This window comes from Lissotriton helveticus, chromosome 4_1 (genome assembly GCF_964261635.1).
Source record: "Lissotriton helveticus chromosome 4_1, aLisHel1.1, whole genome shotgun sequence".
NCBI lineage: Eukaryota > Metazoa > Chordata > Amphibia > Caudata > Salamandridae > Lissotriton > Lissotriton helveticus.
The window spans coordinates 1,476,591,741-1,476,616,508 of record NC_136063.1 but is presented as its reverse complement, the minus strand read 5'-3'; the positions used below and the strand labels follow the sequence as shown (position 1 = coordinate 1,476,616,508).

Here is a 24,768-nt window from a genome sequence, read left to right as displayed (position 1 = left end):
TGTATGAGAAATTTACACGAAAGAGTGTTCTTGATTCCCACCATTCCTGAGAGTATTCTAAGTTGCTTTTTCTGGTTTGTCTAATCATTGGTAGCTTCGCGGTAGGACGGAGAACGAATGAGACACTGATGCTAGTCGGATTGGGGTTCTGGGTACTGAGGTGAGTTTCTGGTACACCACAAGTCATAGAGGTCCTGGTTTCCTACACACAGTTCTGTGCACACACAGAATCCCAGCAACAGAACCTTGGGCCCGACAATTAGTATATATTGATGGGTTTGTATCTATCTACACCCCAGCCGGTCACTCGCTGGGACGGTCATCACTGGGGCGGTTTGTTTACTTTAAGGGCAACCACTCTGGATAAAAAGATCCGTAGTTCCTATCTGGACTTGAAGCATTTTCAATTTATTAATATCATCTACAAACCAAATGTCACACTTGTAATTGTACATTTTTATCATAATAACTTTATCTAGGCCAACACTGATATAGCTGTGAGGCACGAAAACTCCCTAAGTAAACATCTAATGGACCTTAATACACATTTTACCCTCCCCCAGTCCGACTGTCATCACACCACACACAACACCAGTAACGGAGTCTTGCACCACTCTCCCCCTTTTAGACTCCTGGCCCCTTCTTGACTTAGACACCTTAGCTACCATTTTAGACAGAGTACAGTCTGGCTCTCCTAACGAACCGTTACCTATCTTCATTCTCAACTTGCCCCTTCCCATATGCATGTTATCCTTAATGTTTTAAACTGTTCCCTACTTGAGTCCAAGGTCCCCGATCATTGGAAACATGCTATGGTGACTCCACTTTTTAAAAAATCAATGCGGACCCTTCTGTTCTTGCTAATTATCGAGCGAGTTCCCTTCTGCCAATATTTTCCAAAATCCTTGAAAGACACATTCACCATCATCTCTCCCAGTTTATTGAGACTAACAAAATTCTCTACCCATGCCAATCTGGGTTCAGAACCGAGTTTTCCACGGAGACCACTTTGCTGGTGTTCACAGAGAGGCTACGCCATCACCTCGATATCGGAGACACTGTCGCGCTTATACTATTAGATCTTAGCGCGGCGTTCAACACGATATCTCATCCCATATTAGTCAACACTCTAAGGTCCTTTGCCTTAGACTGGATTGTCTCTTTCTTGGACGGCCATACGTTTCAGATCTTTTCGGCCACGGATAGCTCTGATATCCATTCCTCACCCTACGGGGTACCCCAGGGCTCTGTATTGAGCCCCATGCTTTTTAACTTGTATGTCAGGCCTCCAGCTGACATTGCAGAACTGACCGGTCTGACCCTTTTTACCTACGCCGATGGTTCTCAGATCATCTTTTCACTTTCACACTCTGACCCCTGCTCCACATTCTGTCTTCAGCTGGGTCTTAGGCGTATTGCAGCATGGATGGACCAGAACTATCTGAAACTTAACGGGGAAAAAAACGAGGTCCTTATCCTTGGTAAGGAGAAAAATCTATGGAGCCCTCGTCATTGGCCCGCTGAGATGGGTGCACCTCCGTGGCCTTCCAGCCATTTCCGGAACCTAGGTGTTTACATCGATGATTCCCTGTCCATGCACCATCATGCAGTTAAGGTCACAGCTATTTGCTTCACCATCTTAAAATGGCTTAGGAAGATCCTTTGGATGCTACCTAATGCCACCCAGAAAACTGTGGCCATGCCCTTATCACCTCACGGCTGGACTATGGGAATGTTCTTTTTCTGGGCGCAAATAAGGCTGTTACCCGTAGACTGCAATTGGTACAAAACTCTGCGGCTAGACTTCTTTGCAGAATCCCCAGCTCCGCTTCTTTCTGGCCATCTCCATAATCTGCATTGGCTCAGAGTGGAAAACCGCATAAAATTAAAAGCTCTCTGCTACATGTTTAAGATGTAAATGTATGCGTCTTGTAAAGCGCACTGCTGCCCTGAGGCGTCCTGGCCCTGTAGACCGCTGGGGAACCCGTCCTGGCTATCCCTGTGAGATGGTCCCTACTGGGTATCTCCAAGGTGAAACCAGGCATCCCCTGCGAATGTGGGGGGCCGTTGTAGAGATGAGGTAAGCTAATGCCCAGAGTTGCCGAGTGTGATCCCTGGTTAGAGTAGGCACCGAGGCGAGAATTATCGAGTCCGCTGACCCTGGTCCACGACCCTGCCGCGTCGGGAATTGAACCCTGGTCCCGGGCCGTTCTCTGCTTCCGGGTCTGCCGCCTCTAACCAGTGAGCCACACCACTCCACTGATCAAATGGGGCTCCGCTCCACATTACTTGCAGTCTCTTGTTCAGCCATACATCCCTACACGCATCCTTCGTTCGGCCACTCTTGAAAAATGTACGGTCCCGAGGTTTAATATCGCTAGGATGGGTGGCCGTTCCTTTTCTTATTTTGGCCCAATGCTCTGGAACACCCTCCCGATCACTATCCGCAAAGAAACCATCTACACCAGATTCCGCAAATCCTTAAAGACCTGGCTGTTCAACCAGTAACGTCTTCATCATTACTCCTCTGTATTTTGCTCCGTGCAGGCGCCGGGAAACCCTTTTTGGGTAGCTGTTGCGCCCTACAAATTCAATAAATAATAATAATAATAATATCGTTTTTTAGGGTGGGGATTTTAATTGCATATTATGCCCATTATCAAAAATATCTATTTGTAGCCAGATGAGAGAGAATTTTGCGGACCAATGTCATTTTTATCATAGCCCATGTGGGGACGTCTTTAATTCTATACTATCCAAATTCTGTCTTTTTCTGACAATGGGTCTTCACATACAGTCAGAACAGGAAGAGGTCGCATACACAGGCAGAGGCCAAGGCAGTCTTATTGATTTTATTTCCTTCTCAGAGCATTTTCAACCAAAGTTTGTGCGCTTCTCGATTAAAAAAAATATTTTATTGATCATTTTCCACTGTCTATTCACTTTGAAATACAGAGTAAAAAAACAAATACTAAATTCGATGTAAAACCACTGATCTATAAAACAAAATAAGGGCCTGGTTCACAAATGGGTCTCTATAAACCCTGAAATTGTTTTTGAAAAATTAATGAATGAAAACAGGTCCCTAATTTTGATTTGCCTAGAGAGTGACATAAATCCAAAAAGCATATAGGAATCCTTCGGTGATATACCTCAAACAATAAATTACATTTTAAAGATAGATAGAAAGGCAAAATCCCCTAGACCCCATAAATGGTTTAATAGTGAGTGCTCACAGAGTCATTGCAATCTTATTATGGCTTTGAAACAGAAGCCCAGGGATAAAGGGACTGTGAGATCATGCAGACAGCAATATAAACAGGCACTTGTGGCCCATAGGCGTGGGAGAGATTATATGAAGCAAGTGTCAGTAAAGATCCAAGCCTCTTTTGGAAGACTGTTAATGCCCCTTTTTTAACAGGACAGTCATAACAGCTGCATTGATGTCACAATCCCTCCTGATAAATGAGATGATCACTTAACTGGGGTATATAAGAGTTACGGGGAGCCTATTCGCTCCATAGAATTTGACAGTCACACAGCTAGGAGTGACCTAAAGTTGGCTCCCCCTACACATCAGGAGGTTGCAAAGGAACTAAATTAGACCACTAAGAATAAAGCACCTGGCCTGGACAGCTTCCCAGCTGATCTCTTTATGGCAAACCCCGATTTATAGCTCCCAGTGTTGACTGACATCCTAAGCTCTGTAGCAACTTCAGACCTATTAAAATCCTGGTTCAGTCTGATAATTGTCCTCATTTTAAAAAAAATGGAACAGGTCGAACCCTAAATGTTATCGCCCGATCTCACTGATTGACTTCACATGTAAATTAATGGGTAGGGTTATACTTGACCGCTTAGAAACATGGGTAGCTGAAACACTGAAATTCTCAGATGTTCAAGATGGTTTTAGGAGAGGTTTGGGCACCGTCGAGCAGTGTCTCAGTCTCCACCTGGTAATAAGCAAGTACTTGTTGTCTAAAAATTGCACTCTCCATTTAGGATCAATGGATTTGACATCTGCATTCGACTGGGTGGAGAGAGGGAAACTCTGGGAAAAGATGCTGGGAATGGGCATAGATACATCTTTGGTCCATTTTTTAGCGCAGATGCATGAAGACGTGACTGGAAGAGTTAGATAAGGGGCAGATGGCGAACTCTCAGCATCGATTAAAATGAGTCTTGGGGTTAGACAAAGGTGCGTGTTAGCCTCTTTTTTGTTCTGTTTATATATTAATGATCTTGAGAGTTACTTGAATGAGGGGGCGGCTTATGTACCAAGGGTGGGTTCCAGAAATCTACCAGCACTGCTATATGCGTATGACTGTGCATTTATTTCAAGAACTGGTGTGGGTTTGCAAAGTCTTTTAAACAGATTTAATGATTTTATGAGCGAACTGGGCCAAAAGACTAATACAGCTAAGTCAAACGTCATGGTAGTTGGGAAAATCCACTCCAAGTTAAGGTCTTGTTTTATCAATAATAATAAGCTACTTCATGTATTAAACTTTTCCTACTTAGGAGACCCTTTTGACCACAAAGGCACTTGGCATCACCTTATCGAGGTTAGGAAAAAGAGTTTTGACAAAACCTGTGAGGCATTATTTAGGTTTGTAAGGAAATTGGGATCTAACCCCATTGATGCAATAATTAAAATCTATATTGCCCGGTGTTGCTCTGCCATCCTGTATGAGGCTGGAGTTTGGGGCTTTTGCAACGCATCTATTTTGCAGGCAACAGAAAATGTTTTTCTTAGAAGATGTTTGACAGTCCCCTCCATCCTTCGGGCATATTATGTCACATGGAATAGGTTTGATTCCTCTTACACATAGTATCCAAACTGCCCCAGTTATGCTATGGTGCTCCATTTGGTCGAATGAAGAACCATCCCTCAATCGAGCAATAATACAAGACTGCCTTGCTCACTTGGCCACTGGATTCAAGATAGCCTGGCTGATGAGGATTATGAATCCGAAACCGGTCCCAGGATGCTTGTTTCTGGTCCATGGAAGACATGGCTTGGCAGTTCGGGCTGTACTGTTCCCATGAGGCACAGGGTCAGACTGATTTGCATATAGCCATGTCTGAAATGGGGTGGCTGAGTGGGCTAAAGAATGGTGATGGATTAAACCCAGATCAGTTGACTGGGGGTGAGTGTTTGATTTGCTCAAACGCTCCGTCCATCATCCCCTTTTGTATCGCTTTGTTCGCCCTAAGTGTGGCAGGGTATGCTCAGACGTGAGTCCCTTGCTCACTTGGCCACTGGATTCAAGATAGCCTGGCTGATGAGGATTATGAATCCGAAACCGGTCCCAGGATGCTTGTTTCTGGTCCATGGAAGACATGGCTTGGCAGTTCGGGCTGTACTGTTCCCATGAGGCACAGGGTCAGACTGATTTGCATATAGCCATGTCTGAAATGGGGTGGCTGAGTGGGCTAAAGAATGGTGATGGATTAAACCCAGATCAGTTGACTGGGGGTGAGTGTTTGATTTGCTCAAACGCTCCGTCCATCATCCCCTTTTGTATCGCTAAGTCTTGACTATGTGCATAAAATACCTTGGCTTAGCTATATTTAAAAGCAGTTTGAACTTATAGAGAGAGTGGATTATTTCAGCAATCCACAACTGCCCCGAAAACTCAGCTAAAGCACGATTTTTTAACTGCTTGAAAGGAGCACAGGAAACGTATCGAGTCGGGCAAGAAGAGTGTAGCTGAATATCTGCTCCTAGTCTGCAACACACGAATAGAGCCATTCCGGTTGTTCCCCTTTTGTCACCAAACGAATGGAGCCATTCCCTTTGTTCCCCTTTTGTAATTCCAAAATAGTCTATTTTATCAGATGTAGGTTCAGTATTGCTCACTTATTGGTCTCTTACCCCAACAACGTATATTGTGACTCCCTCCTTGATCCTTGCCCATGTGACTCTAATTCATCCCAGACCATGCTGCCTTTTCTCTTTTCTTGTCAGCTATATTCTAAATTATGAAGATATTTTACTATTCCACTATTAAGGGTGTTTAATATCCGGAAATGAAGGCCTCCGTTGTATCACCTCCAGCTTCTTAAAATTTAATATATGTCAAATGATTTACAAATGTATTTCCTCTGCAGTGCGACTAAGGAATATAGTAGGGAAATTACTATTTATAATATATTGTTTTGCACCATATGGCAATAATTCCTTAAAACCTTTTTATGCGACTAAGGAATATAGCAGGGAATGACTATTTATATTATATTGGATTGCACCTTATGCCAATAATTCCTTAAAAACGTTTTCTGCACTGATTAGATGTAAGACGTATAATATTGGACAAGATAAATATTATGTGGAGGTTAATAGGTTTTGCACTCTTAGGTTGCACACTGCATTTTAAATGTTTTTTATATTAGCTTATGGCTAGTTTTGTAGTTTCTAATGTAATTTATATGAATACAGACTTTGTACATGTTGATTATTTGAGGATGTTATTAAGCCTGCAGCCGTGGATATCAACTAGAACCTTTTTGATTTTTAACAAGTGTTTTTAATGTAAGTCACTCTACATATACTTGTTAACTCATTTAGTATCTGATGTGGGCCTAAATATAATTCAGATGCATTCATCCTTGCTCGATTCATCTAAGACTTGCAATTTTTTATGTTGCCATGATGACCACCCTTGTCCATTCGAAATAAGGACATTGATTTTCAGATTGCTTGACACAGTCAGTACATAATGAGTACTAAACGTGTTCTGGTCTTTTAATCACGAATGTACTCAGTTGTCTTTTTTATGTATTCTTGTGTTACTTTTATTGTTGTATAAAACGGAATAAAGAATCTGACTGACTGCCTTAATTGAAGCCGATAGCAAACCCAAAAGCCTCGACTACTCCTGCAGTGAAATTAAACTGCTCTCTTTCACTCTCCTGATCTCTGTGTGAATCTTCCTCATCTTCTGCACTGACAACTTCAATACACATTCCAACATCAGTATCTGAAAATCTAAAAATACTGTTTCCTTAATCAGCACCAAAGATGATTTCTTCTTGTTCACAATGAAACCCATATCCTCCGGACACGACCCACTAACTAGGTTTGCCCTTGTGCCAGTTCCCTGGTTTCTGCCATGATTAGAATATTGTCTAAATATACAATCAATTGAACACCTCTCTTTCTCAGCCATGCCATCACTGGTCTCATTACATTTGTGAAACACCACAGAACTGATGTAAACCCGAATGGGAGACAGGTGAACCTCCCGCCTTTGAAATCTCAGTTAAATCTCTGTGCTCCTGACATATTAGTATTGTCAAGTATACATCCTTTAAATCTAGATGTGTCAACTAATCTCCTTTTCTTAAAAGGGGTCTCAGCAAGTGAATACCTTCCATCTTGAAAAGACTGTACTGCACCTAGTCGTTCAATTCCTTCAGATTTATCAAAGGCCTCATCCCTTTGTCCTTCTTTTCCACCAAACATATATTGCTTACAGACCCTCTTGACTCCCCCTGAGACCTTTCTATTCCACCCTTCTCCAATAGTGTATTGACCTCCTGACTGACCAAATCCTTTAATTCCTTGGAAAGGTCAGAGCCCTAGGTTTTCTTACCTGATAGATAACATGCGCTGTTTGTAAACAATGTTTACAAAGTTGTTTTAAGCATTTCTATGCTCTTTGTGAGCAAGTAAAAACTGTATAAGATAGTGGTCTTGTTACAAAGTAGAAGAAGGGTACAGGAGAAAATATTAGGGAATGCAAGGTTGGTGCTTTTTAACACTAAAGTATGTGGTAGCGGAAGGGTGAAATCACAGAGAACAGGGGAAAAGCATGCCCTTTCATAGAGTGCTTTTACAAAAAGTTCCCCAAAAGCAGACACTTGTGGAAGGATAGAAGGAGCCAATAGACAGATGGCAAACAGGCTATTCTCCACAGGAGGGACAAACAGAAGAAGGACAAGCTAAAACAAATAAAATAATTAAATGGAAAGTAAGACAATAAAAGTGTAAAAACAAAGACCCTAAGGAAAGCAATGGGGGGAGCTGCTTTCCAGCTCTGCTAGCAATGTGTACCTTATAATTCTTTTGCAAACCAGACAGCTGCACTGTCTGGCAGGTTTTGACATAAAGAGGACTTTACCCCCCTAACAAGAGCGTGAAGAGAGATCTCGGGAAGACCAAGAGGAATGAGACCAAGAAGAGGGCACATAACCGATTGAACTCTGCGAGGGACACTGCCGACCTGGAGGGAGCAGAAGGAAAAACTAAAATAGGGCCCAAGGACAACACTGTATCGAACGCGACATCTACAAAGAGGACATTCTAGACAAAGACACCTGGCCAGACAAGTGATGGACTCCGTGGTTGGCCACAAGTTTGCCTGCCACCACTCAGGGCCCTGCTTTTGTCGACCAGACTTCTGTCTCTGGGTTTAATGTGGGTACAGTGGTTGCCTCAAACTGGGTTTTAGCGTTAAAAGTAGGAGGATACTGGGATTATCATAGAGCTCTCCCTACGTACACCCAGGCCCTCAGAGGCCACGTTTAGTGTGGCAGAAGACGTTTGCCATCTTGAAAATCCCCTGACACATGGCATTTTGCGCCTGTTTGCAGTAAAGCAAACAGGAACTCCTGCAAAGTTAGTTAGGTCAGGGCCTAGAAACCCATTACACCATTGGTCGGAGAGGAAATAGGAGTGTCTTAGGGTGCCCTCCACTCACAGGCTGGTGAACCATTTAAAGGTAGACCCTCACCCAGCCTTTTTCAGAATACTACAAGACTTGCAAAAGTATACCAGACGGACTGAATTTGCAGCACTTGGTATCTGTGATCTGTGAGAAGGACCTGGAGGGTGGACCTCTTTCCACTTAAATCCCAAGGATAGAAAAATCTTCAAGGATCATAAAGGTTGTAGGAGGCTGGCTTAGTATATGGTGCACACTTATTTAAGTGATGTACCTTCCACAAATCCAGACAACCCTTATGGTGATTTTAGTGGTCTTTGATAACCTTTGAAAGCTCTCAAAGTGGTAGCTGTGGAAAGCAGCCCTCAGGCTTATCTTGAAGGAGTGTACAGCAGCTTGTTTTACCAACTTTAATCAAGGGTGCAAGTTAAATGAAAAATAACCATACATTGTTTATAGAAACATAATTATATTTATTACACAACACTCACTAACACATTGATATATATCTACACAATACACAAGAATACTTTGCAAGAATCAGGTAAGTAGCACAAATATACACTGGTTTCCTACGGGAGACCAAACCATATATTAAGAAAGTGGAATGCGAACTGCAAAGGAGAATGGGACATGGACCAGAAGACCAAAAGGAGCCGGGAATATAAGAAAATACCCAAGGTAAGTATCCAGGAACCTACGGAGGCTGTGTGCAGAGTGGAAACACAGCATTGTGCCCCAAGGGAAGTCAATAGAAAAGTTGCAGTTTTAAAGAAGAAGGACCCTCCCAGAGGACCCTGAAGAAACCCTTTGGAAGACAGAAGGTTGAAGAGGCATCCCACCTGTGGATGCCCAAGTACCCAGGTTAGCTGCAACAGGGAAGGGGTGAAGTGACGTCGGAACCTGCCGCAGACAGCAATGGGATACTTCAAAGAAGATGCCTCTGGAGAAGACTGTGAAGGAGTCCGTTGGAATCCAAAGGTGGATTCTGGAAGTGAAGAACTTGCAATCAGAGGGGACAAAGTCTATGCCACTCTGAGGTGATCAGAAGGCCCGGAAGCACAATGCCCACCAATGTTGAGTGGTTCTGAGGAGTTCACTGTGACCGTGTTCCTGGATCTGTGAGGACCAAGAGCCGCACACGGGCGGTCCCATATCAGGTGTTGGTGTCTAGGTGGTCAGTGTCTGACGGGAGCACCAACAAGCCCTGGTAGTTGCAACTGGCATGGAAGACAAGAAGGAGCAAACATTGGGACCAGCAAGGGCCAACGGACTCACCAACAGCAGGAAAGTCAGAGCAGGCCCGAGCAAGCAGGGGAGCCCACTGAAGCAAGAGAAGACCCTCAGGTGGATCCACAGGCCGAAGGCAGTTGCAAGAGGATGTTGAGCAGCTCACCAAAGATGGTGGCCCACAGTGCAGAGGCTGCAGTGAAGATGCTGATCTTTGAGAGGAGAGGTGCTGGAGGCTGGAGATTCTTGTAGCCTGAAGATCTGTGGAGTGTAGAGACAACAAGCCTTGGCAATAGCAAGTTGACGCTGTGCACAGGGGTTTAGTCCCAGCTGCCCCTACGAGATATACTGTCCTTAAAATGACTGGGAAGACAGGTCATGCCTATCGGGAGCAGTAGAACTACTACCTGTGTTACTGGGCCTCTGGAAGTCCTTATGGCGACAGGAACAGCAGACCGGTCAGCTTTGTTGCAGTGCCTACAGATGCAGGGGAGGGACTCCTTTACTTGATGCCCACAGGTCTGTTGAACAACCTGGATGAAGTACAGATACAGGTGACAAAGAAGACTTGAAGAACAGTGAGACCAGGAGCAGCTGGAGTCTTCCTTTGTTTAGTTTTGGTACCAGTCGAAGTCTAACAAAGTCCAAGTGTCCAGACGATTGAAGAGCGACATAGTTTCAGAGCTGAGTCTTGTCCTACGATGAATCTGAGGACCCACCCACAAGGGAGCCCTTAATTACCCTAAGGGGGTTCCACCCAGAGGGGCTGAACAGAGCAAAAGATACTCCCTTGTCCTTTGTCCAGTATCACGCCAGAGCGGGAATCAAGTGTTCCTCAACTGGTTCAAACTGGAGTATGCAAGGAGGGCACCAAATGTGCCCTTCAAAGCATTCTGGGGCGCTGGCAAGCGCCCCCACCCCAGCCCAATACACTAAGTCCTGTCTGGGAGATAGCCACACCTCCCTGTGACAGGACAGGGGTCCCGGCCGGGTCACTCACTGTGACCCCTGTGCCCTCGCAGGCGGTCGCTCCCTCCACGCTGCTCTGCCGCTCGCCTGCCTGCCTGCTGACTTTCCTGCTGCCTGGCCGCTCCCTGATTGCTGAAGACCTCCGCTCACCTCCTCTACGCCGCTGCCCTCCGCATCTGCCTCAGGTTCGCCTTCTGCCCGCAGCCTGTCGCCTCTGCCCCCGCTCCTCACCGGCCCCGCTGCCCCGTGCTTCCCGCCGCTTTCCCGCCGTTGCTTACCCGTAGCTCCGCCTCCCCCCCTCTCCCATTGGTCCTCCCGCCTCCCGGCTGACCCTCCCTCCCGGCTCCTACTTATGACGCCCCCTCAGCGACCGCGCAGCGGACGCGCGCAGCGGGAGCACCGATTGAGCGCCGAAGGTGCGCCAAAGGTAAGCCCGTCTGCGCCCGTTCGCGCCTGGACCGCGCCCAGTGCCAGGACCCCTGGCCCCCACCGACGGAAGCCGACCCGACGGACCTACGACGCCACCGAACTCATCGCTCTCAACACCGGCCGAACCCCGGGCTGCTACCGAGCCACACCGAGACGCACCCACGGACCCTTCAGTTGCCACTCCTGCAAGTTCACCTGCAACCGGACCCACGCTACACCAGCACCCACCAAGCCGAACTCCAGCACCACCCACCTGAAGTGCATCCTGCTCAACACCCGCTCCGTCCACAGACACGCCGTCGAGCTCTGGAACCTGCTCGACACCACAGCCCCAGACGTCGCCTTCCTCACGGAAACCTGGATGAACGCCTCCTCAGCGCCCGACATCGCCATCGCCATCCCGGACAGCTACAAGATCATCCGGAGGGACCACGTCAACCAGACAGGAGGAGGCATCGCCATCATCCACAGGAACACCATCCGCATCACGACCAACACCGACGACACCCTCGCACCCGCTGAACACCTGCACTTCCAGATCCACATCAACCCCAAGACCACCCTCAGAGGCACCCTCATCTACAGACCCCCAGGACCACGCACACTATTCAGCGAAGACATCGCCGACTTCATCAGCCCACACGCCCTCCTCTCCGCTGACTACATCCTCCTCGGGGACCTCAACTTCCACCTGGAGAACAACGACGACCGCAACACCACCACCCTGCTGGACAACCTCACCAACCTCGGACTCAAGCAGCTGGTCAACACCCCCACCCACTACGCCGGACACACGCTCGACCCGGTCTTCTCTTCCAGCAAGGACATCGCCTTCAGCCACGCCACGGGACTCCACTGGACGGACCACAGCTGCGTCCACTTCAGCTTCAGAAGGACCACGCTCCACCATCACCAGATACAGGTCCCCCGCAGAAGCTGGAACAAGATCACTGCAGACCAGCTCTCTACTTCCCTGAGCAAGAACCCTCCCACTAGCACAACGAACCCCAGCCAAGCGGCCACCAACCTCACGAAATGGATCAGCGACTGCGCAGACGAACTCGCCCCTCTGAAGACCCCGCCCAGCAGACCCGGCAGCAAGAAAGCCCCATGGTTTAACGACGAACTCAAGAGCTCCAAGAAGAACTGCAGAGCAGTCGAGAAAACCTTTTTACACAACATCGGTCCCCAACATTGAGAAATTTCAACACAAGGATAAAATATAGACAGTCAATCTATATTTTTAGAAAGGCATGTCCAGCCGGACAGTGGTCTTTCAGAGATTTTACTCAGAATACACGTATTCAAATCACATAGAGATACCTTCCAACAATCAACCAGTGTGGACCACAAGCCTGTGTCCAGTACTAACAGAGCAGGTACAAAGGGTTGATGTAGACAGCAAAGAAGGGCTTTGTAAGGCGAAAACACGTTACTCTATCAACAATACAATTGTCCAGAGTATTACAGTCATGCACTTGACATTCAGTAGTAATCACAATTCAGTTTCAGTGCATTTAAAGTCGACGGCGTTTCGGACCCCTATTAAATCTCAGGGTCCATCATCAGGACAGATACAATGAAAAGCCTTAGGGTAATTAAGCCTCTAAATGCCTAAAAGGGGGGAAGAGGAAATATTTACATTAAGTACAAAAACAGCGTTTGCATGATAAAGAACATTGTAAGGAAACAGTGACTTGAGTGTGACCAGTGGACGGCGTAATACCAGTCATTAGTGTCAAGTGAACTATGGTGATCGGTGCATGAATATTCATAAGGTAAAGACCTAGTGTGCAACCGTGATGAGGGCGGAGGTACAGTAATTACGGTAGTGAAAGTGTCCAGTGAAGCATACAATGCAAACAAGCCCGTCGTGGCTCAGAACAATACCGCACTGACTGAAATGGGAATATCTCGCAGTGAGGGAGTGACGGCTGGTAACAAGAGTACAGGCGCTAACTAAAACGAGATGCGTGATAGTATACGTTTACCAATGGTAACTCCTGATTGTGCTCTCACCCCTATACCAATTTTTAACATCTCCAACCACTTACTTACTGACCATGAGTCATCACTCCTCCAGAGAGGACTATCATTTGTCCCCGCTAAATACCCAAATTTCTTGGACCTACAATCCGAATTAATGGCCTTTTTTCGTAAGTTAAGACTACGTTCTTACTTTGAACTCAATCCATCTGAACCTAAAATTACTGTTACACCTTTCAGACCACCTTCCACTTTTTCTCCGGCAGCTAACATGATACCGAGAGAGATTGTTACGTTTGAAAAGGTTATCCTTAAAGAAATTTCTGAGTTAGAAAAATCTCATCTCTTCATACCTTTTAACATTCCGATTGAAGAAAAGAATGCCATCTCTACCTTGAAAAACAACAATCAGCTAATAATTAAACCTGCTGACAAGGGTGGTGGGATTGTCCTACAAGATATTGAAAATTATAAAGAAGAACTACTACGTCAGGTTTCTAATACCAATCATTATTGTAGGTTACCTTGTAATCCAACAAAGGAACTGCAGACTCTGATCAGGCATGTTACAACAGACGCGATGTCTAAAGGCATCATCAGCCAACATGAATATAACTTCCTGAACATCTCCAATCCCAGAATACCAGTGATTTACACTTTACCGAAGATCCACAAAAGATTAGACAAACCCCCAGGCAGACCCATCGTTTCTGGCTGTGGCTCAGTTTTAGAACCACTGGGCCTTTATGTCAACCATTTTCTAAAAGACTTTGTACCAACAACCCAGTGTTATATTAGAGATAGTATGCATATGATAAACATCATAGAAAATCATGCTTTTGACCCTAAAACTGAGACCCTCTGTACATTAGACGTCGAGTCTTTGTACACGAACATACCCCAGAGGGATTCCCTGTTGGTGATGGAGAGCATTCTCAACACCCGACCCAGCCCCCACAGAGTTCCGACTATATTTATTATTCAACTCTTAGAAATCTGTCTAACCCAGAATTTCTTTGTGTACGATTCACAGTATTACCAACAAGTGCGGGGTACATCTATGGGGGCTGTTTTTGCCCCCACCCTAGCAATTCTGTACATGGACTGGTTGGAGACAAACACTATCTTGTCCCCCACAAACCCCTTTCACCAGGGATTGAAAAATTGGAAGAGATATATAGACGATATTTTCTTAATTTGGGGTGGAACTATCCCTGAACTCGATGGTTTCCTGCACTGGCTGAACCACAATTGTAATGGCCTTACCTTTACGATTACTCACAATCGAAGTAATATCTCCTTTCTTGATTTAAATATTCAACATCATGAAGGCATCTTATACACTTCGCTTTTCCGTAAATCTACGGAGAGAAACACGTTGCTACGTTATGACAGCTGTCACCCCAGGGCTCTGAGGGACAGTCTGCCATATTCCCAGTTTCTGAAACTGAGAAGAAATTGCTATAAAAAGGAAGATTATTTTTGTGAGGCCAACATACTATCAGGTAAACTCCAGTTCAGAGGGTACCCACGACGCTTAATTAAGAACTCTATGAAGAGAGCTTGGAACTGTCCACGCGAAACCCTCCTTGAACCGAAACCTAAACAACCAACTGAAAAATTGGTATGTGTTACTACCTATTCCCCAGTTTCCAACCGGGTTAGACAATGTGTAAAAAAGAACTGGCACATTCTAAACTCAGGGGTACTGAATTGGGATACTCCCTTGTTTGCCTTTAAGAAGAACAAAAATCTAAAGGACCAATTGGTGAGGGCAGCATTACCGTCTACTAGAAATGTAACTCTTCACGATCACTGGCAATTACCCCCACTCCTTGGGCACGCCCGCTGTGGGTCGTGTGTTTGTGATTTTTCAATTGATGGCAAGGAATTTGTGTACAACAATGTAAGAAATGCACTTAAAACATTTACCAACTGTAATAGTCAGAACATTGTATATGCCATCTTCTGCCCCTGCAACCTGATATACGTGGGCCAAACTAAGCAGAAGGTCAAGCTGAGGATTTCTCAACATCGAAGTCGTATCAGGTGTAAAACACCCAACACCCCCTTGGTAGAACATTTCTTGGAGAAAGGACACTCGGAGAATGACATCCGCTGGACTGTGATCTCACAAATCATCATCTCACCCAGGGGTGGTGATCTTACACGCCTCTTGAACAGGGAGGAACTCAAATGGATTTTGAAGACTGATAGTCTTAACTCTGGGCTTAACCTTCAAGATGAATGGACTGCCCTTATTTGAAACTTGGTGCTGTTTGGAGTCAGACCTATCTTTCTGTTGTAAATATGTATCTTTATTGCACTATCTGTATGCTTTCTCTTAAGCATGTCACTTATCAAGAACTTGGTGCTGTCTGTAGTCAGACTTGTATTCTACTTTAAATATGTATTTTAACTGCACTAATTACATGCTTTCTTTTAAGCACGTCACTGTCCTTTCTTTTAAGCACGTCACTGACCTTTCACGTCACCATTTGTACTCTTCACCCTCACTGTCCCAAGATGGCGCTTATGGGAGTCCGTCATCTATTTTTATGCCCTTCCTTTGGACCAATCAGAAGCTATTATATTGCTTGCTGAAGTATTCTGCTCTGAGCACGCCAGGAAATGCATCTCTAGACCGACTAACCCGGTAAGCAGATCCCCTTACCCTCCCTATCCGTACTAAACCGCCGTTTTTGATTCAATTTGGTAACTCCTTCCCCATCCACCAGGTTTCCTGGCAGCCGACGGACTCCATTCAATTCCGCGGCTCCCGCCACCCGATTGTGGTAAGTTAGACACTCTCACCTTGGAGTCTCCCGCGCACTGGTTATAATTGTTATGGAATTGTTCTCATTTATTTCCTTTCGCCTGCCCAGGGTGAACGCGTGCAATTCCGCTACCCGAGGAACAAGCCTCTATACCCTGAGGTGTCCCGGTGAGCATTTGGTCCCATTTTGACTCCCTCCGTCAACTTCGTGTAAACGTATACTATCACGCATCTCGTTTTAGTTAGCGCCTGTACTCTTGTTACCAGCCGTCACTCCCTCACTGCGAGATATTCCCATTTCAGTCAGTGCGGTATTGTTCTGAGCCACGACGGGCTTGTTTGCATTGTATGCTTCACTGGACACTTTCACTACCGTAATTACTGTACCTCCGCCCTCATCACGGTTGCACACTAGGTCTTTACCTTATGAATATTCATGCACCGATCACCATAGTTCACTTGACACTAATGACTGGTATTACGCCGTCCACTGGTCACACTCAAGTCACTGTTTCCTTACAATGTTCTTTATCATGCAAACGCTGTTTTTGTACTTAATGTAAATATTTCCTCTTCCCCCCCTTTTAGGCATTTAGAGGCTTAATTACCCTAAGGCTTTTCATTGTATCTGTCCTGATGATGGACCCTGAGATTTAATAGGGGTCCGAAACGCCGTCGACTTTAAAGGCACTGAAACTGAATTGTGATTACTACTGAATGTCAAGTGCATGACTGTAATACTCTGGACAATTGTATTGTTGATAGAGTAACGTGTTTTAACCTTACAAAGCCCTTCTTTGCTGTCTACATCAACCCTTTGTACCTGCTCTGTTAGTACTGGACACAGGCTTGTGGTCCACACTGGTTGATTGTTGGAAGGTATCTCTATGTGATTTGAATACGTGTATTCTGAGTAAAATCTCTGAAAGACCACTGTCCGGCTGGACATGCCTTTCTAAAAATATAGATTGACTCTGTCTATATTTTATCCTTGTGTTGAAATTTCTCAATGTTGGGGACCGATGTTGTTGTGTAAAAAGTATGCTCCCCATGGTCCCTGCTGACTTATTTTGGGGTCCCTTGTTGTCGTTAATTTTGTCGAGAAAACCTGGCGCAGAAACCCAACACCAGACAACATGACAGCCCTCAAGCTCGCCACCCGAAAACACCACCAACTGATCCACGCCACCAAGAAAACCGCATTCAAGGAACGACTGGACAACAACGCACACAACAGCAAGGAACTCTTCAACATCGTGAAAGAGCTCTCCAACCCCAACGCCGGAAACAACGACATCACCCCTTCGCAAGACCTCTGCAACTCCCTCGCCTCCTACTTCCACAACAAGATCGCGGACATACACAACAGCTTCAGCACTCAACCGACGCACGCCACGACCGAACCACCGCCCCCCACCACCACCCTCCGCGCCTGGACCCCGATCAGCACCGAAGACACCGTCCACACGATGAACTCCATCCACTCCGGATCTCCGACAGACCCCTGCCCTCACCACGTCTTCAACAAAGCCGACGCTGTCATCGCACCCCACCTGCGGGACATCATCAACACCTCCTTCGACACCGCGACCTTCCCGGAGAGCTGGAAGCACGCCGAACTCAGCGCTCTACTTAAGAAACCATCAGCCGACCCCACCGACCTCAAGAACTACCGCCCCATCTCGCTGCTCCCGTTTCCGGCAAAAGTCATCGAGAAGACCGTCAACAAGCAACTGGCCGCCTTCCTCGAGACGAACGGTTCCCTCGACCTCTCGCAGTCTGGCTTCCGGGCCAACCACAGCACCGAGACCGCCCTGATCGCAGCTACCGATGACATCCGAGCCCTGCTCGACAACGGAGAAACAGCGGCCCTCATCCTCCTGGACCCCTCCGCGGCCTTCGACACTGTCTGCCACCGTACCCTAGTACAGTGCCTCAGCAACGTCGGAATCCAGGAGAAGGCACTGGAGTGGATCACCTCCTTCCTCGCCGGAAGAACACAGAGAGTCCGCCTCCCCCCGCTCAGATCGGAGGCCACCGAAGTCATCTGCGGCGTTCCTCAAGGCTCCTCGCTCAGCCCAACACTCTTCAACGTCTACATGAGCCCCCTCGCAGCCATCGCACGCCAGCACAACCTCAAGATCATCTCCTACGCCGACGACACCCAGCTGATCCTCTCCCTCACCAACGACCCCGCCACAGCCAGAGCCAACCTGCACGAAGGGATGACAGACGTAGCCAAATGGATGTCGAACAGCCGCCTGAAACTGAACTCGGACAAGACGGAAGTCCTCATCCTGGGATCATCACCCTCCGCCTGGGACGACTCCTGGTGGCCCCCCGCCCTGGGCAGCGCACCCAAACCCACAGACCACGCACGCAACCTGGGCTTCATCCTGGACTCCTCCCTGTCCATGACCAGACAGGTCAACGCCGTCTCCTCGTCGTGCTTCAACATCCTGCGCATGCTACGTAAGATCTTCCGATGGATCCCCACCGAGACCAGAAAGACGGTCACCCAGGCCCTCGTCACCAGCCGTCTGGACTACGGCAACTCCCTCTACGCCGGAACCACCGCCAAACTCCAGAAGAAACTCCAGCGGATCCAGAACACCTCAGCACGACTCATCCTGGACATCCCCCGCCGCAGCCACATCTCCGGACACCTGAGAGACCTGCACTGGCTCCCGGTCAACAAAAGAATCACCTTCCGGCTCCTCACCCACGCACACAAAGCCCTACACAACCAAGGCCCAGGATACCTCAACAGCCGCCTCAACTTCTACGCTCCCAAACGCCAACTTCGATCGACCAGCGACGCCCTCGCCGCCGTCCCCCGCATCCGAAGAGCCACCACAGGAGGAAGGTCCTTCTCCTACCTAGCCGCCAAGACTTGGCACTCCCTTCCGACCCACCTCCGCCTGACCCAGGACCACCTCGCCTTCAGGAAGCAGCTCAAGACCTGGCTGTTCGAGCAGTAGCGTACCCTCTCCCCCCCGTGCCTTGAGACCCTCCGGGTGAGTAGTGCGCTATATAAATGCTTTGATTGATTGATTGATTGAAAACTATTGTTCTACCTTCCCCTGCTCGAGCTTGGCTTAGCAGCAGGAGGACAGAATCATGCCTGTGGTCGACAGAAGCACTAGTTTGCTAGCAGACCCTGTAAGGCTGTTACCGGGAGTACAAGAAGGTTCCCTAAGGACCCCCCAAGTACATGGGATCATACTCCCAACACTGTAATCGGTGTTAGGGTGTGATTCAAACATATTTGATACCAAACATGCCCGGGTTCGGTGCAGCCTCTATATAGTTAGATGCACACCACATGTCTCTGTTTTTCAAGGAAGAAGCACACCTGTTTAAGGCCAACTTCTGGAGCATCACTTCCTCAAACTGAAACAGTGAAGTGGCATTCATTGTGGCAAAGTCTGCCTATGGGTCTAAAAGGATCATGGCCTATGATATTTGTTGGTTGCCTCCTGCTGTAATTTAGCAAAAATGATAATAGTGACTACTTCAGTAGTACTACTTGGCCTAAAGACAACCTGGGCAGTTTTGGGATGCAAGGAAGCGGTAGTTTAAGTAGAACCGTTTTATTAAGTAAGATGCAACGACCCCTGGTCTGTGTGCCTCCACCCCAACTGCCTACAAGCTCCTGCTTCTCCGAAATTCCACAATCAGGATTCTGGAAGTTGCTAAGAGATGGCATCACAGCACCGGAAAAGCACAGGGATACAACAGGCAGGATCTGTGTTAATGTTTTCTCTGCCAAAAGGCTTACCCTGACAGCATCCTCCTGAGGCGGAAGCCGGGAGACTCGATAGCTAGCATTATTTTAAAACTGTGTTCAAAACTGCATTTTAATTCTTACTGATCACCTCCAGGGCACTTAGCATTTTGTGTGTAGCACTCGTCAGGCATCGCCCGCGCAGCGGATTTATCGCTGCTGCGGGTTCAATACAATTGTTGGCGCCATTTCCAGGGACTCCCCAGACCACGCCCACTATTGTTGGCCACGCCCCCCACAGAATGACTACTTAATCGCGCTGAATTACAAGCACCAGTAGCTGACAGCATCCTCCTGAGGCGGAAGCCGGGAGACTCGATAGCTAGCATTATTTTAAAACTGTGTTCAAAACTGCATTTTAATTCTTACCGATCGCCTCCAGGGCACTTACCATTTTGTGTGTAGCACTTGTCAGGCATCCCCCGCGCAGCGGATTTATCGCTGCTGCGGGTTCAATACAATTGTTGCCGCCATTTCCAGGGACTCCCCAGACCACGCCCACTATTGTTGGCCACGCCCCCCCCCGAATGACTACTTAATCGCGCTGAATTACAAGCACCAGTAGCTGACAGCATCCTTCTGAGGCGGAAGCCGGGAGACTCGATAGCTAGCATTATTTTAAAACTGTGTTCAAAACTGCATTTTAATTCTTACCGATCGCCTCCAGGGCACTTAGCATTTTGTGTGTAGCACTCGTCAGGCATCCCCCGCGCAGCGGATTTATCGCTGCTGCGGGTTCAATACAATTGTTGCCGCCATTTCCAGGGACTCCCCAGACCACGCCCACTATTGTTGGCCACGCCCCCTCCCCCCCGAATGACTACTTAATCGCGCTGAATTACAAGCACCAGTAGCTGACAGCATCCTCCTGAGGCGGAAGCCGGGAGACTCGATAGCTAGCATTATTTTAAAACTGTTCAAAACTGCATTTTAATTCTTACCGATCGCCTCCCGGGCACTTAGCATTTTGTGTGTAGCACTCGTCAGGCATCCCCCGCGCCGCGGATTTATCGCTGCTGCGGGTTCAATACAAATGTTGCCGCCATTTCCAGGGACTCCCCAGACCACGCCCACTATTGTTGGCCACGCCCTCCCCCCCTACGTCCCTTTCATCATAAAACATGTGCACCTACCGAACATGCAGCGGACGAGCGCAGCGGGAGTGCCGATTGCACGCCGAATGCACGCCTAAGGCAAGCCCGTCTGCGCCCGTCCGCGCCTGGATCGGGCCCAGGGCCACCCCCCCTGGCTCTTTTGCTCAACAGACCCCCTTAGCCTCTACTCTGATCAAATATACCTCATCTCAACTTTTAGATCTCAAACCCACGGACAACCTACCACACTCTACACCTCAATTTCTATACACGGACTCTCTAATAGGTCCTCACAAATGCCCTGCATGCTCCAACCACATTTCCCCTGCAAAAACCCATAAACAGGTTTTAGCAGCACTCATTAACGTACGCTCCCTCCCTAAACATAAACTAGAAATCCTAGAGTTTATAGTGTCACACAATCTCGACTTACTATTTATCACAGAGACTTGGGGTGACAACTCCTCCGGACCCGGATCATTGCCCCCTACATCATCAAGAGATTGGAAAAACATCGATACCCATCACCTTGCCGCGATGATGACCGAGGGTATAAACACAATGGAACCTGACCCATCACTAGCCTCCAAAAATTATCTCAACATCTTGGATACGGCATGTTCCAAACTAGCACCCCCCAAAACCTTTCAACGTAACAGAAAATCTCCTTCTGCCCCGTGGTTCTCAGAATCCCTACGTCTTCAAAGACAACATTGCAGAAATTTAGAAAGACACTGGAGAAGATACTACAACCCTACTGATAAAATATCATATAGAAATGCCTTATCCAAATACAAAGACCTGATTACCTCCGAAAAAACCATCTATTACACCTCCCAGATTAATCTGGCCCAAAACTCCGCAAGAAAGCTGTTTCAGGTAGTTAATCATCTCTCAAACCCTTCCGAACCCCCTGCTGATACGTCCCAATCACTCTGCAACTCCCTTGCCGATTTCTTTAAGGACAAAGTCACCGCTATTTTTTCAGCATTTCGTCACGAACCTCCCTCATCTACCATAGCTAAACAACCTCCGCCTAGCAATGTCCCTTCCTTCAGTAGTTTCAAACTAGTCTCAGAGAAACAAATATCCCAACAAATCTCTAGCACCAAATCAGGATCACCCTTAGACCCTTGTCCACCTTCTATCCTTAACCTCATCCCTGACGCCATTGCCCCCGCCTTAACTAACATTTGTAACTCTATGTTCTCTACCGGTTCCTATCCCTCAGTCTGGAAGAAGGCCATCATTAAGCCACTATTGAAAAAATCCACTCTCGATCCCGCTTCCCCATCCAGCTACAGACCAATTGCTTGCCTTCCTTTCCCATCAAAGATATTCGAAAGAGCAATGAATATACAATTTACCAAATTTATCAAGGAAAATGACCTACTGGACGACACCCAATTCGGCTTTAGGCAGGAACACGGAACCGAAACAGCCTTAGTAAAGGCAGCAGACGAAATAAGAATGACACTAGATAAAGGAGGAGCAGCAGTATTGATACTGCTGGATCTATCTGCGGCTTTCGACACGGTCGATCATGCCACTCTGATCGACCGTGTCTCAGCAATTGGCATTCACAACAAAGCCAAAGAACTTCTTGCCTCCTTTCTGGCTGATCGATCACATACAGTTAAACTGGGCCCTTACTTCTCCCACACATTCTCCCTTCCTTGCGGAGTACCACAGGGATCCTTGCTAAGTCCGACTTTATTTAATATCTACGTTTTGGATTTGGCGAAGGTGATTAAATCTTACGGCATCAGTCTCACTACCTATGCCGACGATACCCAGCTCGTCCTATCAGTACACAATGATGGATTGACAGTTGCAGCAAACTTCCAAGAAGGATTACTCGCCATCAGTTCCTGGATGTCCTCAAACTGCCTAAAATTAAACTCTGAAAAAACAGAGGTGATGACATTCGGGAAATTGGAACCTGCCAGGTCTCCCCTGTGGTGGCCCATAGAGATGGGACCTCCACCAGTACCTGTTACCAAGGTCCGTAATCTCGGAGTCACATTCGATGACAAACTACTTTTCCATCATCACGTCAATTCCGTAGTTTCCACCTCCTTCTTCACTTTGAAGAAGATTAAGAAACTTCTTCCCTATCTTCCCATATCAGCTGTAAAAACCCTGATTAGCACCCTTATATTTGCCAGAACGGATTATTGTAATGCCCTTCTTCTCAATGCACAGGAAAAGGTTCTTGATAAACTTCAGCTAGTGCAGAATGCCTCAGCCAGAATTCTACTACACATACCTAAGTTCACCTCAATAACCCCTTTCATCCGACTACTCCACTGGCTCCCTGTCAGGAGCCGTACGAAATTTAAGGCATTGTGCATCGCCTACAAAGCCATGCACAACTCAGGCCCGAAGTTTCTCAAGGACGCCTTTCGTCCGCTCGAAAACCCCAGAACCCTTCGTTCATCTTCAGCTAATCTGCTCAAAGTCCAGCGCACAAGGAAAGCTAACGGGGGTGATAGATGCTTTGTGATCTCCACAGCCAGACTATGGAATTCACTCCCGATCACCATCAAAACTGCCCCAACTCTCTTTAGCTTCAGGAAGAAACTAAAAACATGGCTGTTCCCACTTTAAAATCTATCATAGCCATCGACTGCTCAGTCAGCGCCGAGACACCCCCGGGTATTTGCGCGCTTTAAAAATCGCCAAAACATAAACAAACCCCTACTCCACTAGGTTTTTGAGCTAGGGGAACTGGCATATTAGATTTAAGCTTGCATTTTTTGTTACATCGACTGCGTGCTTCTTACGCAAGGTACCTGTAAAAGGCTGCCCTTGTTGGAGGAAGTGTGGTTTTATTCTAGTTGGTAATGCATGGCTCAAGGGGGAGCCAGTCTATATAATTGTTTTGTTAAACATACAACACCTTCTGGATGTACTGCACAAATGAAGTTCAGTACATAGAAGGTGTAGGCTGACACGGTCTGAGACGGGCGTCCGGATGGAAAGAGTGAGTAGTTCAATGACTATATCTAGATGGGTTTGTCTACCCAAAAATGAAGCTATGTATTCACACGAGTATTGAGCGGGGATGTGGCAGTAGCTATAAGGTGGTAGTTAAGGCTAACAGCAAGTTACATTTGTTAAACAGTTTGCAGCATTAGAGGCCAAAGGATTTGTTGAATTAATTATGACCTTTCCAATTTCACAATTAAGCTTTTGCAGATTGTGAGTTGGCTTTTAAAAACTAACCTAGCCTCATGATTATACAAATGTCTCCATTCCCGCTTAAATTTCTGGTTAAGGAGGAGGGCTGCTTCAAATGTCATGTTATAGCATTGCTCAACTAAAAATCATATAACTGTGGGTAGACAACTAATGACCATCATTTGCTTGAGTAATTTTTAAAGCAAACCGTTCATGTTTTCTAGGTTCAGACTGATGAATGTCAAGTTGATAATCCTACTCAAGATGCCAGCAAAGTGACAGAGTCACATGAAATTTAACCCAACACAGCTACCAATGACGCTATTGATAAAGTATTTATGAAACTACGTTTAATCATTTTGTTGTGTAAAGCAAATTTAAAATAAACTTTTCTTGAATCTTTATATGTGTGTTTTATCATTTTGTTAGGGCTTCAAAATAGAAGATGTGGTCTAATGGTCAGAGCTGCTGACTTTTTAACTGGGGAACCAGGTTTGAATCCTGGTGAAGAGACGCAACATCCTAAGATTGCGAGCAAATCAGTTAATCTCCTCGTGCCTAAAAAAAAGGGAACCTGACCTTGTGTAATGTAATCAGGTACTTGTGTAAGGTGCTGTAATGCCCTTGGGCCAGGTTTGCACTATA

At 46.7% G+C, this 24,768-nt stretch overlaps 1 protein-coding gene across 1 annotated transcript in view; it reads left to right on the top strand.

Annotated features, from left to right (window-relative positions):
- The window catches only part of CAGE1 (cancer antigen 1), a 1,568,844-nt gene extending 1,544,373 nt beyond the window's left edge, over window positions 1–24,471 (top strand). The window contains exon 16 of the mRNA XM_078688067.1: window positions 24,348–24,471. Within this exon, the coding sequence (XP_078544193.1) occupies window positions 24,348–24,422 (75 nt within the window). The 3' untranslated portion in view covers window positions 24,423–24,471. The remainder of the gene's footprint in view (window positions 1–24,347) is intronic.
- Window positions 24,472–24,768: the final 297 nt, after the last annotated feature.